Consider the following 20581-nt stretch of genomic DNA (forward strand, 5'->3'; position numbering starts at 1 on the left):
ACTTCTTCTTACTACCATTTCAACTTTATTTTTTGGTTGTTTTATACAAATTTTCAGTCAGCTGAATCCAGAAGCTGGTTTTCACTTCCTGTTTAGACAACTTCACATGTTTCTAATGCTTTGGATAAAGACAGGCTTTGAAAATCTCACTCTGTATGCTTGTTTAAGAAACCATAAATTTAATTTCTTATGGAATCTGTTTGCAGGCTTTCATTTTCATTCAAGCTGAAATATTTTAAAAGTTGATTTACTTTATAGTGCTTAATATATTAATTCAGAATGAGAAAATTTTTAATTAAAGGAGAATCTCAGCCTTTAATATTGTGATTGACATTTTCTAATCCAGTTCATTTTTTTTTCTTCTCTTTAATTTTATAGGTTCATCCTGTGGCATTGTGTAATAATGATGACTACATGGCTTATCCAGAGCAATGGGTTGGTGTTATGAAATTAGAAGGTTCACAAATGGCTGGTTGTATGATGTCTATGTATGAAAAGGTAAAAATATAATTTGATATCTATAACTAAATACTTTGAGAGGAGCACATCAAAGAAGCCAACGAGAGAAAATATACAGAGTACTAGATCCTGTTGGAGCAGTGCCAGGATAGATGCTGGACAGAGGTCCCTGTGAACCCATGGGGTGGTGGGTGGTGGGCTGTAGAAGTTTTACAGGATACTCATCCTGCAAAGTCCTTAACTGATTCAGCATAAGATGGCTAACAAAACAAGGGTAGAGAAAGCCTCCAAACGGTTTTTGATTAAGGGGTTTGATCTGTGAGTGGATGCTACTGGGATTAAGTTGGAACCTAATCAACTCTGACTGGCTCATTTGAGTGAATGTGTCTGATGTTAAAAATCCTGAAACACCTGATCCTATCCCCCAGGTTATCTCAGTAGTAATGCAGTCCAGCTTAACTCGGGAGATATATTTTGAACCAGATCAAGCCACTACTTGGTTGTTAGTCTATAGATTCAACTCTTTTCAACTATGTTGCATAAAATATTTAAATTTTATTGTGTGGAATAATTTAGTAGATAAATAAGTTAAATATATTAAATATGGAATAAATTAAATTTAAATTTGCAATTTCATGATTTTGTAAATTTAACAATAAAGTTATTCTTTGTAGAACTAAGCAGTTAATAGATAAAATGGCAAAAGATTGATTGTTTTCCAAAATTGAATGTTATTCCATAGAGAGGGATATGTAGAGCGTATACTGACTTTTAGGTGAACTAATTTGGTAGTGACTAAATAGGTAATGATGGTGACATTGGTATTTTCATTACTGCTATCACCAACTTCTGCATATTGTTACCTTGTCCTTTTTTTTTTTTTAATGGTACCAATAATAAAAAATAAATTGTAATTTTTATAAATAATATTTTTCTTCAAAAAATAAAAGCAATATAAATAACAAATCTCCCAAACTTATATGAGTCTGTCAGCAACATTGTAATAGAGAAAAATAAAATAGAATACTCATGAAATCAATACTCTCTCTAATTTTTCTCATCCACTGAGTAGAACTTATGGTTCTTTTGGTAAAAAGTATTTTAAATTCAAAACTAGTAAATGGTGTTCCAACTTTGTTGCAACCTATCAAGCTCATTTGTAAATTAAAATGAATAGCAACAGTTTGATAACAAAAACACCAATATAGGCAGTGCAGCTGCACACCTCTGCAGCTTTGAGAGAACATTGCATAGAAGATATCAAGAGCAGAACTAGTCCTGTCAAATATTTCTATGTAATTATCATAACCTTTCGTTTTAGGAAATGACAAAGTTGACTATTGACCTACAAACTTGGGTCCTTATAATTTATAAAGTTATCACAAGGTTATCTCAAATAGACCAGCAAACATTTTGGTGTTTGGTTCCCAAACTTATTTTGCCATGGAATTCTTATATGATTTTCTAAAAGTCATGGAACATGTAGTTACATTTTATGGACAATTGCTTTCACCCTAGAGATGAAGTTATTCACACGTTTGACTGGAGCTGGTAAGACTAAGGGCTGCACCAGGCTCTATTGTCAGTTCTGCCATGGTTTCTACAGCTTGATGCCCTTCCTAATGCCAACCACTCCACATAGTGTACTGGCTGCTTTTTTATGTGGCACCAGCACCGGTATCAATTCTGCTGTGGCAGATGAGTCTTCTTAAGTATAGCAATGTACCAGATATTGCAGCCTTCAGTCATTTCCTTTTAAGGCTCAGTGTCTTGAAATCAGTCTTCAATACTTTGTCCAGTCTTCCTGGGTCTCCCTCTTCCACAGATTCTATCCACTTTAAGTGATCGGCACTTCTGTATGCAACTGTCTACATCCATACACAACTCCTGTATGTAACTATCTATATACTGTATTGAAACCGCTGTGTTAGAATATGTGACTATCTATTTTAAATATATCTATTTTCTGTTTCCAGGCTGAACGAGCAATTGAGAAGGGAGCAACAGCAATAGTATTTGATATCACAGAAGATCCAGATGCAGCTCGACAGGTACACCTTGTTATATTTGAAAAATGTTCATATTGTTTGGCATTAGGAAGGGCATCCAGCTGTAGAAACTCTGCCAGAGGCGGCAAGTTGGCAGAAACGTTAGCATGCGGGGCGAAATGCTTTGTAGTATTTCATCCGCCGCTGCGCTCTGAGTTCAAATTCCGCCAAGGTTGACTTTGCCTTTCATCCTTTTGGGGTTGATAAATTAAGTACCAGTTACACACTGGGGTTGGTGTAATCGACTTAATCCATTTGTCCTTGTTTGTCCCCTCTATGTTTAACCCTTTGTGGGCAATAAAGAAATAAGAAACTCTGCCAGATCAAGATTGGAGCCTGATGCAGCCATCTGGTTTGCCAGCCCTCAGTCAAAATTGTCCAACCCATGCTAGCATGGAAAGCAGATGTTAAACGATGATGATGATGATGATTGTTCCCAGGATTAGTTCTGATTCACTTCCCTTTTGCTTGTTTCAGTCATGGACTGAAGGGTTTTGTTGAACAAATCAACCAGCCCCAGTACTTATTTGTTTTAAAATCTGGAAATTATTCTATTGGTCTTTTTCACTGATATGCTAAGTTATGGGGACACAAACAGACCAACACTAATTATCAAGTGATGGTGGTGGTAGTGGACAAACACAGACACACACACACACACACACACACGATTGGCTTTTACACAATTTCCATGTATCAAATTTATTCATAAGGCATCAGTCAGCCCGAGACCATAGTAGAAGAAACTTGCCCAAGGTACCACACACTGGGATTGAATCCATAACTGTGAGGTTGCAAAGTGAGCTTCTTACCATTTATTTTAATGAAAACCCTGATATCAACAACTTATTCTTCTACTACTTCCTTCAATTATGATTCCTGTAGTGTATAATAATTTGTTTTATTTTTAGGATGTATTATTTAGGACAATTTATTTAGGACAATTGAAAATAAAAGGACAAAATACTAGATTAAAGTGTCAAAGTTACCTAAAAATACTTAAAGCGGAAGTCAGCTTGATTTGCCACATTTTACTTGAAATGTTTACATACCCCATAATTTTAATCATCATTATCACCATCGTTTTAACGTCGACTTTTCCATGATCACATGGATTAGATAGAATTTGTTGAGGTGGGTTTCTATAGCCATATGTCCCTCCAGTAAAGTAATATTTCCCCATAACCAGCTATGATTTCATGAAAGAAAAGAAGGACAAAGCTAGCATAATGATGACTCTCGGTGACAACTGTCACACAGTGTTAAAGCAAGGAGACACTTACACACACATACATGCATATATGCTGGCTGGTTTTAACATAAAACAGGAAGAATAACTGGGTTGGATATAGCCAGTTTAACTGCTAAAAGGTTAAGAGTATTGATCAGTCTAAGGCCATAGTAGAAGGTGCGTACCATAGGTGCTGTGCAGTGGGATCGAACCTGGAACTACATGGTTTGTGAAGCAAACATGTTAACCACATAGCCATCCCTGCAGTTGTGTGTGCATATGCATATATTTATGTATGTGTGTATATATATATATATATATATATATATATATATATATATATATATATATGTGTGTGTGTGTGTATGTATGTATGTATATATATATACACACATACATATATATATATACATATATATATACGCACACACATATATATATATATATATATACATATATATATATACACACACATATATATATATACACACACACACATATATATATACACACACACACACACACACATATATATATACACACACACACACACACATATATATATATATACAAAGGGGTTTGTATGATTGTGTATAGAAGAATATATTACTCAAAGGAATTCCAACTCTGTTTTTCACATTTTATTTATAATCTTATAATATTAAAATAAGGTATAATATAATATAGTAAAAATGAAATGAAATATTAATTGTCTATTCTTAATGATACTGAATATACTGAAAAATCTTTTGTTGCTTTATTTTTTAGTTGCGCCGTTCTTCTCAAACACTACTGCAAAGACCAGTTGTGATTATTCGTGGTAGAGAAGCTGCCAAACTTATGGAAATTGTAAATACTTCAAAAGGGAGGCGAGCGCGTGTACGGATTTGGTTTACTACAGAAGAAAGACTTCCTGATTCAGTAAATCCAGTTAGTCAGGTATAAATATTTTTATTTACAACTACTTTTATACTAAGATGGCAAGCTGGCAGAATTGTTAGCACACCGGTCAAAATGCTTACCTGCATTTTGTCTGCCTTTATGTGTTTTGTGTTCAAATACTGCTGAGGTCAACTTTGCCTTTCATCCTTTTGAAGTTGATAAAATTAGTACCAGTCAAACACTGGGGTCGATGTAATCAACTTACACACTCCCCACAAATTGACAGTTTTGTACCAAAATTTGAAATGATTATCGTTGTTGTTATTGTTTTTGTTGTTATTGTTGTTTCATCATCATCATCATCATCATGGTGGTGATGGTGAGCTGGCAGAGTCGTTAGTACACTGTATAAACTGCTTAGCAGCATTTCATTCGTCCTTATGTTCTGAGTTCAAATTCTACCATAGTCGACTTTGCCTTTCATCCTTTTGGAGTCGTTAAAATAAGTTCCAGTCAAGCATTAGGGTCAATGTAATCAACTAGTCTCCCCTCACAAAAAAAAAAAAATTTCAGGCCTTGTGCCTTTAGTAGAAAGTATTATTATTATTATTATTATTATTATTATTATTATTATTATTATTATTATTCTACCAAGGTCGACTTGGCCTTTCATCTTTTCAGGGTCAGTTAATTAGGTACCATTGAAACACTGGGGTCAATGTAATCGACTAGACCCCTACCTCAAATTTTGGGCTTTGTGCCTTTTAGCAGAAAGGACTATATTATCAAAGATACAATTATGATATTAATTCTTAAGCTAAAATGAAACATCTGTAATCAGTCTTTTAAATATTCATATAATTATATTTAAGCATTAATTTATAGCTTACAATAAGAAATTTTGTATCAAGTAATTAATTAACTGCATTGAGTTATTTCTTTGAAGTAGTTGCAGTTGATACTATCAACTTGAATTTGAATATAGATATTTCTGTTTTATGTTTAAATAGATATTATTTAAAAGAGATAATCAAATACAAAATGCCTGCTTAATTCCAATTATTTCTTTGTCACTTCTGAAGTTTAATGGTTTGGATTAATCTTTTGTCTTATGAAGAATTACTAAACATTTTTATAGGTTATAAAATGAAGGAAATATTTCCTTTGTGTAGTTTTATGCTGATAATGTTAGTGGCAATGTAAATGTATACATACAATGTGTGTGTGTGTGCATACCCTCAGATATGTTATTATTATTATGTTCGTCCTTCGGTTCGAAGATGACCAACTGACATCATCTGATGGAACTTCCGCCATGAGACCGGAGGTGGCTGGTGAGGCCAATCCGGGCAAGGAAGCCCCTCCCACAGGTGGGGCAGAAGTGGGTAGGGGCCGTGCTACTGGTGCAGGCGGCTGTGGCTTTACGCATCTGACGTTTCTGCTCCACTGACCGAATCCGTCCCTCCTCGGCTGTCCCTGCTCCCACGGTGATTGCGCTGCGCCAGGATGAGCGGTTGGCAGCAAGTGTCTCCCAGGTCTCTGTTCCGATGGAGAAGTCTTTGAGAGAGACCTTGAGACTATCCTTGTAGCGCTTCTTCTGCCCTCCGACTTTGCGCCTGCCCTGGCCGAGTTCACCGTAGAAGAGCTGTTTTGGGATGCGAAGACACACAATAAATTTGTGTAACAGGGAAGTTGCACAGATAATAATGAATCAAACTAGATGCTTTACAGTACCATCTTCATTCCATGCTGCTATGGGATGGACATTCTAATAGGATCCAATGGGTCAGTGGACCACTTCTTGCTTTGGTGTCTCAATTAAGGCATGGCTTCTATGGTGGTAACCATTTTACAGGATATACCTGGTGCCTTTTTTTTTTGTAGCCTCAGCACTAGTGAGAGAGGATAGGAGATAGAACAGTTGCTTTGTTCAAGGTGTTAAGAAGTTAAGATATGATAAGGGGAACAGGTATGTTGTTGTAGAGGAGATTCATGGTTACCTTGCATTTTTCCTGGATGGATGGGGATAGCTTGAGTGGTGCAAGAATGTACTCTCAAGGTATCATATCCAAGAAGGTTAAGAGAAGAGAGCATGGCAATGAAAAAAATTAGGAAAAAACTAGTTTGATATTTTATTATTCTGAGTCTTGTTGCAGTTCACTTAACAAAAGAGAATTTTGGTAAAATAATGACTTGTAACAAAAAGTATCAAGATTATATATAAAAAATGCACTGTATATAGTAAAAGAAGTGGGAACCCACACATTAATGAATCTTTTAAAGAATTAAAACTTCTAAGACAAAATACGAAAATTTCAATAAGATATTGCTTATCCGTGTAAATGATTTATTTCAAATAAAAAAAGGGGATAGAGTAAATGTGTTCTACAAAGTGAACTAAAATGGTAAGACTTAACTCAAAAGAGTTTTTTAAAAAATAATTAATAACATAGTTAATGATCAAGACAGCTGCAAACAAAAGAAATTTTGCAGATTTTTTGAAAATGTTTTAAAATACATTGTTTTTTAATGAAGAAACATTCATATAATACTGATTTTTATCTTATTGTTTTTACTAAGCTAAATCTTGTTTACTGAGAAGTTGCCTGATTCACTATAAAAATAATGTTTTGCTTTCAAAAGTAACATTCATATTTTAAATCTATTGTAATCTTTGAAATGTTTTTAAAGAATTGCTTCATAATAACTACTATTTTTCTATCATTTTTTGTATATTATTGTTTATTATCTGATGTATTTCAATAACATTTTTGCGACATGTATATTTCATATGCTTATATGAAAATTTAAAAACACAGAAGTAACTAAATACATTCCCTTTTTTTCTCTATTTTTTTAGACAATATATCGAGCAATTGTTGTAACAATATTTATAATATTCTTTTTCGTGTGTCTTTCCATCTTGTTAAAGGTAAGAACTTTGTTTTCTACATACATATTAAGGTTTCCTTTGAAATTAAAATAATCATGTTTACAGAAGAAATGGGTTTCAGTCCCATAGGCAGCCTTTAACTTTTACTATCCAAAGAGTTTTTTAATCCTATATTTACTTGCTCAACTGTTAAAAACAAATTTTTTCACATTCTCTCAAAGTTTATAAATTCTTGTGACATAATTATTAAAGTTTCATTATGACAAAATAGCATTTTTATCAGATGCAAACTATTCAATACATTATTATAACTAACTTTGCTTGCACTAGCCTTATAAAATTTTCTTTCAACACTGCTATTAATAAATAGTAATTATTCTACAAAATAGAATTAAAATTTAAAATCAGAAGTGAACAAAAACTAGATAACTTTTGTCTTATTTTGTTGGAAAATGTAATAAATTAGATATATTAAATTCTAATATTTGTGTCTTGTTGTCCTTCTATAGAAATTTATTTTACTTTTACAGTGGAAATTCCGTCGGGAGAGGCAGGTAAGCACAATATAACTTCTACTATTCAGTTACGTTTGTGTTAGTTTCTGCTCTCTGTGAATGTGTATGTACGTATATATGTGTGTATATACATACACATGTGCATGCGTGCACATACACACACGCATTCTCATACTTACATGCACATGTACACACATACATTTTGAAGTCAAAACAAACACATTGAGGGGCGACCAAAAATCTGCAATAGTAAAATGAAAGGATTTAACACACTGCATCATGGTAGAGTCATGATAGCCATTTAAAATATACACATTCCATTATATTCATTTTTATTTTATTTTGTAATAACTTCAGTCAAAACATTTTGTCATACAGCAAATGGAATTGTGTGAGGAACCTTGTCATACTTTGTCACTGACACTATTCCACTACAACAAAAAAATAAGATAAAAGTGATTACATGTGTGTTTTAAATGGCTACTACAACTATTATCCCAGGAAGTAATTTTTTTTTTCAATTTTACCAGTTGACCTCAGATCAAGTTACTTGTTAACAAAAGTACAAAGCTGAAATTAATGATTGAAAAATAATGAAATTCATATTTTGTCCTTTTGATTTTTTAATATCTAATTTATAAATTAAAACTAAGGGCATTAATTGACTCATCATCATCATCATTATCCTCATCATCATGACTACCACCCCACCACCAACAGCATCATCATCACCACTGTCATCATTTTATGTCTGGTTTATTCCTTTCTTCCATGGGTTGGATGGATCTTCTTCACCATGCATCTCATCACTTGTAGTCCCTTGTCATTGTGGATATAAAATGAGGATGTTGTGGTGATGACAAGAACGATGATGATGGTGGTGGTGGTGATGAGAATATTGAAGAGCAGAATTCAGTTACTGGTGTTGGCAGTATTTCAGGTTTTCACATCCAAATAATGTATTTTCAAGTCAAATGTCAATAACATTTTTTAAGCATTGTAGCTATTTTAGTATTAATACTTAATGCTATTAATAAATACTTTGATTCTGAGTCTATTTTTATGAATTATGAAATAAATCTTCCTCGAATATTTAATTTACTAAAATGCAATCCTGATCAAATTTATTATTAAGCAGAAGATATTTGAACTTGATGGGATTTACAGAATTTCCTGGTTAAGTTTCTTGCTTAGATTCAGTGTAATCCATATGAGATTGCTTACGTTATTTTCCGCTCCTAAAAGGACATATACATGCATATATTGTAAAGCCTACATGATAGAATATATATATACATACATTGGCATACATGTATTAATTTACTTCTAAAAAATATTTAAACTGAACAGTTACATTTGATTAAGCATTTTAAGAAGTTAGTCTTCCCAAGAAAGCACTTGTTATCTTCAAATGTAGTCATAAAATTATGATGTTTCTTATTTTGCTTTTGTATTATATATGTGTTTGCTTTAATTTTTGTATTTTTAAGTACTTAAATCTTGATGACATATTTGTATTGTTCCAAAGAAATTTCGAATGAATTTATTTAAAGGTCTTTTTTTTACCGAAAATTATGATATTTAGATTAAAAACTGTGGTAACATCCTAAATATAACAAACCTTTAGAAAACAACAGAAACAGCCCAAAATATATTAAGCAGCAAGAAAATATTCCTTCTCGTGTATTTTTATATAAAAATTATAAATGCAGACATATGAATTCCCTATAGTTTCAATAAGAAGCTAACCTTCAAATTATTCTGGTAATGTTGATTCACTTGGAATTGTTGCATCAAAACAATTCAGAATATGGCTTATATTATCTTCTAAAAAATATGCAAAAGAAAAAAAAATCTCTACATAAACAAGTATAGATCCCGAATGTTAAATACAGTCTATGACCTTCTCTCTAATGAGTTGTACCCCTTTACAATTTCATCTACTAGATGGAAAACTGTAGCCTACAACTTGGAGCATACATATTTTCATGTATTATTTTATATATTAAGATATTATTGCTTACTATCACAAATGCAGAACTTGTTTGGTTTTTAAAAACTGACAAGCTTAAATTTCAATACATTACCAAAATATTGTTTGGCTATCCATGTATTAAGATGTTCACAAAAATGTATTGAACTATATTGAAGCAGAAAGTATATTTAACATAGATTTAAACTTAGATTATTGAAAATGTTTAACATAATTTTGGATCAGTTGTTTTATTTTTGGAACATAAAAGTGTTGTTATGGTTACATTTATATCCTTTGTGAGCATTAATGTCTGCACACATGTATCTTGGCCAACAATAATATACGTTTTCATTACAAACCTAGAAAACTGATATGACAACAACTGGTTGTCTGACAATTAGAATCATGACTTTGAAAAGAGCTGAGCTACATATTGGGCACATGTATGTCTAGTTACTGACAATTAAGAATTTATGTATGTATATTGGGTATTTTGTCTCAAACTTTAGTGCATATTCAGATTTAGAAATGTACTTTTTATTCAAAATATTTTGCTATTTTAATCTCTGTTCTTATGGTAGCTTGTTCTAGAATCCTCACTTGAATGTCATAATTGTTTTGCTTTCAGAAATCCGTCGTAGATTTCCAATAAAAGTTGTATAGTAGATTGTCCTCATTAATTCCAATCACTTTACTATAAAGAGGCTGTAGTATCTATATTTATGTTAGGCACATATAGGCATGTAAATTTATCTGCTTTGCATACATAATACATGTGCCTTTAGACAAAGCACATTGCTGTTTTAGAATCCTCTCTCTCACATTTGAAAATACCATTACTATTTTACATGCTGGGTGTTTAGAATTTAAGTTTCTTAGATTTTGCAAGCAAGTATTAAGTACTCAAAGATTTTCCAAATGTCTCTAAACTATTCCTTTAATCCCGTTTTCAAATTTTACTATTTTCTCTATTAGGAGAAACAGAATAAATTTAAAAGATGAATCCCTATTTAGGAGAAGTATTGTTACAGCAATCAAAACACTGAAATTTGGACCAAACATACTGCTGAGTGGTTCTACAACCATGTAAAATTATCCTCCACAGTTCTACATTTCCTAAACTAAAACTAAAATCAGTAATAAAAATTAAATTATTATTTTATTTATTATAGGTATATTTCTTGAAAATAAATAATCTAAGCTTAATTTTTAATGATAAACTAATGAATATCCAGCTAAAATTCTATTAAAGGAATAATATTTAATCTCTAAAGTACAATGGACTTTCAATTCTTTTAAAGAGGTCTAGCATTTCCTTGTCTGGTAAAGCTTGTAAAGCTGTAGTTATCAGTCTTGAACTAAATAATATTAATAAACTTGTATATATCTCCTTTTGGAATATCAAAAATGCATCAAGAAGTCTGTTGGTGTCTGGAAAGAATTATTTTGCAATAGGAAAATAATCATCAAGCTTGATAGATTATGTTTAAGCAAATTGTAATCAGCATTTTTGACATTATTGGAATTCCTTATTAAAAAAAGGCTCTCTATTTTTAATTATTGTTTTATTGTCCCACCACAGTGAATTTGCTGAATAAGACAAAAGTTTATTCACTGTTAATTTACTCTATTCTACCTAAAAATACTTCCTAAATAACTTATTTACAATCTTTTTTACCTTTTCACTAAAATTTTATTGGATAGAGTTGCTGTTCTTTCACTAAAAAGCTTTAGCGAAAGAACTGTATTATGAACCATTTTGAGCTAGAATATGAACTTTGGAATAAATTCAGAATTTCACTTGAGAACTGTTTAAACGGATTTTCTATAAGTTAAAACTCTTTCAGTATTACCATGAATTGTTTATATTACTACGAACTATTCACTTACATTCATTATGAGAGAAAGTTGAAATTAGAATTACATTTCTTATGACATAGTCAATAATATACTTTGTTCTTCAAAGTGAACAGAGTTGTAGTGTACTAAATTATCCATGTGAACATCAACTAAATTTATTAGCCTTAATATTTTAGAGCACTAAGGATGGTGCAGTTGAAAGGATAATCTCCAGCCAGCCAAAGAATTTCTGATCCTCAGTGGCTTGATCTACAAAGCTCTAAGTACCACAGATTGTAATAGTATACAGTTATGAATATTTAATTGGATTGAATCGCCTTTCCTTACTTTGGTACCCTTCTTGTAATTGAGAATATTAGGTATTGGACTAGCAATGTAAGATTCACAAGTACTGTCTATAAGATAGCAATGTCATCAGATGTCTCTGACTGTAAGTATCTCAAAGCATTTCACAGCTGAATGATAATGTTGAATGACTGATAGGTTGGGAATGTCTTTTTAATGAGATTCCTAACTGAAACTAATCAGTCGTTGACCTTTTGGCTAAGATCAAAGAGTAGCAGTCTTTTGTTTGAATAAAAATAATTTTGAACTGTGAAGAAATCCAATGTTTATATTATAAAAAATTTCTTCTGGGCTCTAGCTGCATACAATGCTAAATCATTTAGCTACTAACAGTATGAAATCACAACAAGCTGTTATAGATAACTAAAAGTCTTTATAAAACTCTAAACATAATAATGGTCAGGTTACTACGAACTTTTAGTAATGTGCTAAATTTTATTTTATAGACATCTGTGTCTGAATTGGCGAAGCGAGCAGTATCCAAGCTGGAGACACGGAAATATACAGGAAGCAAAGGGAAATTTTCACGTTCTTACACTCCAACCTCAGATTTATACAGTCAAAGTTCAACAACAGATGCATGTGCCATTTGTCTTGAAGACTATAGAAATGGCCAGGTAAATAACTTGACTTCTACAGAATTTACAATGATATCAAGAAAACACTTAGAAACAAGTATTAATTGTAATTTGTGCTGGCTCTGGTCGTTGATGCCAATAGCATATGAACTTTATTGTGATTAAACTTGAATGTGACTGTTGATATAATAGTGTGTGTGTATGTGCATGATGTACACACACACTTATGTATACATTCTCTTTCTCTTTCACACACACATTTAGTCTGAATTTCTGAGATGAAGGATTTTCATTATTATACATTGATATATTCTATATTCAGACCAGTGTCCTTATCTTGGTTAATATCTTGCAACATTTTGACCAGTGTACCCTCAAGCCATCTTCAGGTGCCTGTCATATTTGATAATATTTTCAGAATTTGGAACCAAATTCTTTACTGTGATAACCAACTTAAACTACATTTTTGAGTAATTTGAAAAAAAATTGTGCAAAAATTTCATTTATAAGTCGTTAAATACTAGGCTATTAAGAATGAATTAGAAAATGACTTCTTGTACTTCCCTGTAGATTGCATGCAAATACCATTGCACAAGCACATAAAATGACAATTGTAGTCTTGTAATCAGTTAATGCTTTGATGCTTTATTTTTATATTTCTTTTAAAGTCTTCAAAACATAATAACCATCAAATTCAAGCATTTAAATTTTTGAAGTGATATTACTTAAACTTTAAAAGAAAAAGAATATCTTCAGAGATCTTCGATTTTCTTTCAGGAACTTCGTGTTTTGCCCTGTCAACATGAATTTCATCGGAGCTGTGTAGATCCTTGGTTGGTGACAAATCGAACATGTCCCCTGTGCTTGCATAACATCATGGGTAAGTGATTTTAATGTTCTGTATTACTAGAAATAAAATCAGTGCTTGGCTTTATTTCAAAAGTAGGAAAAGATATATAGATGGGATTATTCTCTTTAAATCATTGACTTCAAGACTATTTGGACTCAATAGGCTTATGGTTAACTTTAAACTGTTAAATAGTAGACAAAATATCACAGAAAAGAATTTAAAGAAAATAACATTATAAAATTTCATTCTTAGCATACAAACTGGTTAAGTGTGTACATCTCATGTATTAAAGAAATATTAATGGTAGTTCTAATTTCAAAATAATATTTTTATGCTGATATGTCACACAAGTTTCATAAATGCCCCTCATTTCAATTTCTTCATTCTGTTGACCTATCTTTCAGTCAATCTTTAAATAATTATTCCAATTCTTATCTTTTCATCATTAGATAAAAATGTCAATAGACAGAATTCTGAATATTTGTATTATTGCTTGATATCATTGTCATAATTGTCATCATCATAATTCATTTCATATCAGCTTTCTGGATTGGCATTGGGTAGAGTGGGTCATCATGGCTCAAATTAGTTCTGATTTAGAATTATCACCCTCCCTAGGTATGGTTGGGGACCAAGCCTTACTCATACACTTCATTTTGTGTGGTTTTTTCAACTGGATGCCCTTCCTAATGCCAACCCCTTGAACTCTGCCTATGAACCAGATGATGATGTTAAACTAGGCAACAGGTCCAGTGTACAACCCAAGAATTAATTGAATTGTTATTTGATAACAATTATCCTTTCATTAATTGACTATTATTTTTAATTACTAAATTTTAGCTTTTTTTTATTATTAGGTGGAATTTCTCGGCATGATGTCACTAACAGTCAACCAAACAGCCCTACAGGTGGCATTCCTTCCACTAGTAATGCCATCACATCCACATCAACGTTAGGTAATAACAGTAGTAACAACAACAGTATTCATCAACACCGTAATAATTTTAATCAACATCACCATCATCATCATCAACTTGGTCCACAATCATCAAGTCATCGCAACTCAGTTGGTATCAATGTTCCTGCATACAGTCAGATGGATTACTTTGAGACTTTGGCCTCATCTCGTCCAACGTATCCTGGAATGATATCCAGCACAGTTCGTGCTTGTCCCTCTTGTGAAAGCACCAGAGGTGGCTGTGTAGGTAACCCAATGGTTATTCCGTCCTCCAGTACTGCTACAGCAGGTTCTAATCAACATAACTCCAGTTTCTACATGAGCACAAGCATCAATCCACAACCTCGTTCACATTTTCTTCACTCATTCCAAAACCGTACTTCTGGTCTAGATTATACTCATGCGCTTCAAAGGGCACTTTACCTTGCTAAATCATATAATCGCCATACTACCAATGCATCTAAGACATCTGCTTCCCCTACTACTAATGCTACATCCAAAGAAATAAATGTTACTTCTAAAACAACCTCATCAATAGTGCCACATTCATTCCAATTAAGTACTACCACTTCCAGTTCTGACAATATCTATAGTAATTCCCCTCTGATTTTGGGCCGAACACGCTTTTATCCTTCCCAAAAACTCAATGCATGTGAAAGTGACCCTGAGTATTCTAGCAGTAAAAATAACATAAGCACAGTAGCAACATGTGGTAGCTGGAGCTCGGACCAAAACCCTAGTAATGAAAGTCTCCAGTGCAACTGTTGCCGTCGCATGAGTGATTCTACATATATTGATAGTAACCAAAGTACCTATGGTAGCACTGACATCAAGGATCCTAGTGATGTAAGCAGTTATGATTCAAATGTATATCGGAGTGAGACACCAGAGAGTGTAAAAGTAGACCAGGCCAATGTTGCTTCATTACAAAGAAAGCATGCATCGTATTTATCAAGTGCATACCATCAGCGGCAACATCAACATATTCGTAGAAAAAGAGATAATTATTCTTTGCACACCAAGACAGCTGAGTACCATTTGGACTATAGCAGTAGTAGTGACACATCTGTTGGTAGCCAACTAACTGCTCATGATGGTATGAATCCAACACGCAAAATATCTTCTTGTAACCTTAGTGAAGCTTCATCAGAACATTCACTGAGTCAGTTATCGGCCATATCTGGTAGCGATGAAAGTTTCTCTTCAGAAACTAGTCACATTCTTGCTCAGACGAGTTGTGTTCCTTCTATAACAACTAAAACAACATCAGTATCTGTGAAATCATCTTCCTGCAAGCCCAGTGCCAAAGAAGAATTAATGAAAATTAGCAACACTGTGATAAAACCTTTTAATGACACTCATTCAAATACACCTGACTGCCATGAGAGCAAGCTGCCAAAGCAATTTCCAAACCCTCATTCCCGACATAAAAACACACGACGACACAGCTCTGTTTTTCATAACCGTCATTCTGTCCCTTCTCTACGAAATAAATTAAAAACTTGTGGACTTCCTCTTCCACCTTCAGCAGCAATAGTCAGTCCTCTGACTGGAGTCTTAACTGGATTACGCCGAGGGGAAGAAATATGGGAGCACTACAGACTCTCTAAAGGCCGAGGCCAGTCTAGCACTAGTAATTCATCATCTCCATTACATCACACTCTGCCATCAGTCAGGTCATCACAGCTCAAAATGAAAACTGAAAACATAATCTCCCCTCCTCAGTCATCAGCCTCTATACCTCCTCAGTTATCAGCCTCTTCCAAACCATCTGAAGATACAAATCCTTCCTTCTCTGTACTATCCCCATCCACTCCAAGATTTTTGTCCCATGATCAAAAATCTTTGTATCCCACCACCACCACCATTACTACCTCTTCCTCTACAACAACAACTGCTGGCTGCAGACCTGGTTTTTCACATGAACGTGCGTGTCCATGTTGTAATAATCAAAAGTTTAATGTATCCAATTCTAACCCTCGGAGATCAATGGTGCTATTTACTGAACATCAAGGTAAGTCAGATTTCAGATTCTTAGCTTTCCATAAATATCCAGAATTACTATCTCTAATATAATGATACTTCACTAAATCTGTCATGATATAGTTATTATTATAAGTTACTGTGCAGATGATCCAGATTTGATCTCATAGTTTACTTTGCTACTCTAGCTTCTTCATCCATAGTGCATCTTAATTTTTAATACTGATTGAGCACCAGTGCTCTGTGTTAGCTCAATTGATGCATCCCATGGTATTCCTGCTTAAATCGCTTTGTTTGAGATTCTGACTTGTCTTCTTATGGTATGACACATATCCTGTTGTTAACTGCAGTGAGCAATGTGTATATATTTATATCAATACTAAAGTGATTTGTAAGGTGATTTTTACAGACTTAAAAAATATTCTGTGAATGGAATATACATTTAAATTTTGGTTTGCAATGAAAATTCTTCATTTATTGTATTAATTACTTTTTATAAACTATTAAAACTACTGTCTGTTAATGTTACTTGTTTTTAAATTATGATTAAAAAAACATGATTAGTTAAGTGAAATTTTGTAATAACTAGATTGGAATTAACAACCAATTTGTTTTCAATAATATATTTGTTACAATAGTTACATTACTGATTATTTCTCTGTTGTCTTTTTGTCACAGGTACAATTGTTACACTACCTTTAGAAGAAGAAGAAAATTATGCTCCTTCAAATGCAGTATAAAGGAAATTAGAGGACACTAGATAAAAATGAAGAGATAAAAATGGCAAAAATATTAAAAGACAGAAAATTGATTACTGATTGTCAATATTTGACTGATGTTTTTTTAGCGTGTTTAAGAACACACAGCTAAATTGTAACATTCTTTGACAAAATTTTACTAATATCTGACCATAATTCTGTTGTAAGGATTATTAAATTGTTTATAAAAATAAACTATGTGTGTATGTATACATACATGCACACATGTGTGTATATATGATTTATACAAAAGGCTTTTAAATGAAAACTGCAAAAGTGGTATAAAATGTATTTGATCTTCAATCCTGAGTTAAATGATATTGAACCTTGAATCCTACAATTATTTTCCCAAAATATTTATAACTAGCAGTATGAAAATTTCATAGAACTATGTGAGAAATATGTGAGTTTATTATCTGTTAGCTTTTGCAGTTTTCTTTTGAATGTTTCCTTGTGTACAAAGTAAAATATTTAGGAAGATGAATTAAAAATAAATATTTAAAAAAAAGGTTACTTCTCACTCTTGTTTAACCTAATATAGTGATCAAAATTTCAGCTTAGTTTATTTATATTTTCATTATAGTATCTATGTAACTTATATTCTTTTCCACAAATTTAAATAAAACATTATTTTTTTCAGATTAACATTGTTATTCTTATCACCAATATTGTTGTCCTTTATATTTGTATCATCATTAGTAAAGCTAAAAATTTGTTCGTGGTTTTGGTACAAATTTGGATATTATTCATCTTAAGTTGATAATAATTGTTACCTAATCTGTTTTAACAATTAAATGGATTAGGTTACAAAGATTCATCAACTTGATAACATTTTGTTATTTCAGATAGATTCTTTTTGGTTGGCTTCAGCAATATTGTACTCAGGGAATTTAATACTAAATGAAATTCACTTAAGATATTTAAAGTTTTCCCAGATTTGTTCTGTCTTTGGGAAATATTTTATTTTCTCACCATTAAAAAATTTACATGAACAATATGATTTATTCTAATGTTATTTATATAGAAATGAGAACTAAATAAAATATCAAAAATGTATATTTTCATACATAGTTGTATGTAAATATATCGATTTTGAGTGAATGTATAGATGTGTGTATGCATGTATGTATAAAGAGGCCTATTTTATGGGCTTAAATTTATATATAAGTGCTATATAAATCAATTAAAAAGGAATATATAGAGCATGTAAATGAAAATATATAAATACAGAGTTACACATGAACATATTGGAGAGCATATTTGCTTCCAAGCATTTCTATTAAACAACATCATCATCATCATCATCGTTTAACGTCCGCTTTCCATGCTGGCATGGGTTGGACGATTTGACTGAGGACTGGTGAACCAGATGGCTGCACCAGGCTCCAATCTGATCTGGCAGAGCTGGATGACCTTCCTAGCGCCAACCACTCTGAGAGTGTAGTGGGTGCTTTTATGTGCCACCCGCACGAAGGCCAGTCAGGCAGTACTGGCAACAGCCACGCACAAATGGTGTTTTTTTATGTGCCACCTGCATTCTGTCAAGTATGCATACTGACATTACACATCCAGGAGAGCATACTGGCTTCATTCCTTGTGAGCTTACGCATGTCCTCAGCAGTCACGGTCCATGTTTCACTGCCATGTAGCATGGCTGTTCGTACATATGCGTCATACAGTCTACCTTTTACTCTGAGCAAGAGGCCCTTTGTCACCAGCAGAAGTAAGAGCATCTGAACTTTGCCCAGGTTATTCTTATTCTATTAAATAAATCACAGAATGTATATTAGATTTTAAGAAATTTTTTTTCAATGCAACTAAAATAATATAGGGATGGCTGTGAAGGCACAAAGGCTGTGAAGTTAGATGCTAGATTGTTGATTATGTGACTATCAATCCAAACACAGTTACAGCCATTGTGTTATGCTTCTAGGCATAGGCACATTACTGTCCTTGGCTCAGTCTGTCTAGCTGAAAACATGTGCCATTACCACTTCATAACTGAGTTGCTAGCATTAAAAACAGCATCTAGTTGTAAAACCTTTTGTTTTAACATTTTATGGGCAAATAACCAAATTTATAAATTCATCCTACATAAACTTTAAGGGAATAGAGTAAAAGAAAAATGCAATGTACCATCACTTTATTTTATAATACTGTCTCTTTATTTTCGTCAAAGTCAATGGTTGCATTGATTTGCTACCTTTTTAGAAATTCCTTAACTATATTTATTCATTCCTAAAGGGCATTATACAAATATTTTCTCCACCAATTACTAGAGAATACAAGTAACAATAAGATATGTTGCAGTAATGAAGATATAAAACATTAATGTTGTTTTTAATTAGATGTAATACTGAACCAGTTCCCAGTGTGTGAATATTATAAAGTTTTTAATATTTCAACTCTAATTGTTTGACCTTTTACTCTTAAATTCTTTATTATGTTCAGAAATTACAAAATTTTGTTTAGTGTGCAACAAATATTTCAAATATTTTCAAGGATTTGATTACCATAATTAGTATGATTAATAAGATTGTGGGCAAATTTTCTAGCATTGCTACAGTATGAAAATTGATTTTTGTTAATAAAACATAAATAATAATAATAAAACATTGTGTACAGTGCTCAGGTGCACTACAACTCATCTAAAGTGTATGTATAGTACATAGGGTAATGTACAAGCGTCAGGAAAAGAACAGTGCATGAGTCATGACATACACATATGTGTATGAGTATGGAAGTAAAAATATAGTATATGAAATGATGATATTGGAATACCTGTGTTTTTTTTTAATTTTCAGTCAAGCTTTGGAAATTATTGAAAGTTTCCACATATAGTTAATTCTGATCCTATTTTATTTAATTGCAACTAATGTTTTCACACTATTCTTTAGATACAATTCTTTAAGTTGTAAATTAAGTTGAGATGAAAAAAAAAATACTGGTTTATATAAAACATTGGGAACTAAAGCTTTGTTTGTCATATTTAGTATTAATTACATGTTGTTGGTGAAACTACATTTTACTTTTCTTTTCTTCATGTATGATTTATAGAACATGCTTCCATAACAATGAAAAGCAATCTTTCTGATGTTTACACTGAAAATTATATAAACCAAAATATTAAGAAATATTCCGTGATGATATGGTTCTTGAAAGAAACATTGGGTTATTCCCAAACTAAGAGATATACCAATTACAAACTTGTCTTGTATTTACTTGCCCTAAAAAAAATAAAAATAA

At 32.4% G+C, this 20581-nt stretch overlaps 1 protein-coding gene across 3 annotated transcripts in view; it reads left to right on the forward strand.

Annotated features, from left to right (window-relative positions):
- Positions 1–17980, forward strand: part of LOC115212048 (serine-rich adhesin for platelets) — a 148744-nt gene extending 130764 nt beyond the window's left edge. The window contains exons 2-10 of one of the 3 annotated variants that reach the window (XM_029780853.2): positions 379–498; positions 2436–2510; positions 4507–4677; positions 7481–7552; positions 8044–8067; positions 12655–12825; positions 13564–13666; positions 14494–16608; positions 17256–17980. In XM_029780853.2, coding sequence (XP_029636713.1) covers positions 379–498; positions 2436–2510; positions 4507–4677; positions 7481–7552; positions 8044–8067; positions 12655–12825; positions 13564–13666; positions 14494–16608; positions 17256–17317 — 2913 coding nt within the window. In that variant the 3' untranslated portion in view covers positions 17318–17980. Of the gene's footprint in view, positions 1–368; positions 499–2435; positions 2511–4506; positions 4678–7480; positions 7553–8043; positions 8068–12654; positions 12826–13563; positions 13667–14493; positions 16609–17255 lie in introns of all 3 variants that reach the window. The other 2 variants (XM_036500819.1, XM_036500818.1) reach the window with 2 other exon arrangements.
- The last annotated feature ends 2601 nt before the right edge of the window (positions 17981–20581 follow it).

The sequence above is a fragment of the Octopus sinensis genome, linkage group LG1 (assembly GCF_006345805.1).
Source record: "Octopus sinensis linkage group LG1, ASM634580v1, whole genome shotgun sequence".
Lineage (NCBI taxonomy): Eukaryota > Metazoa > Mollusca > Cephalopoda > Octopoda > Octopodidae > Octopus > Octopus sinensis.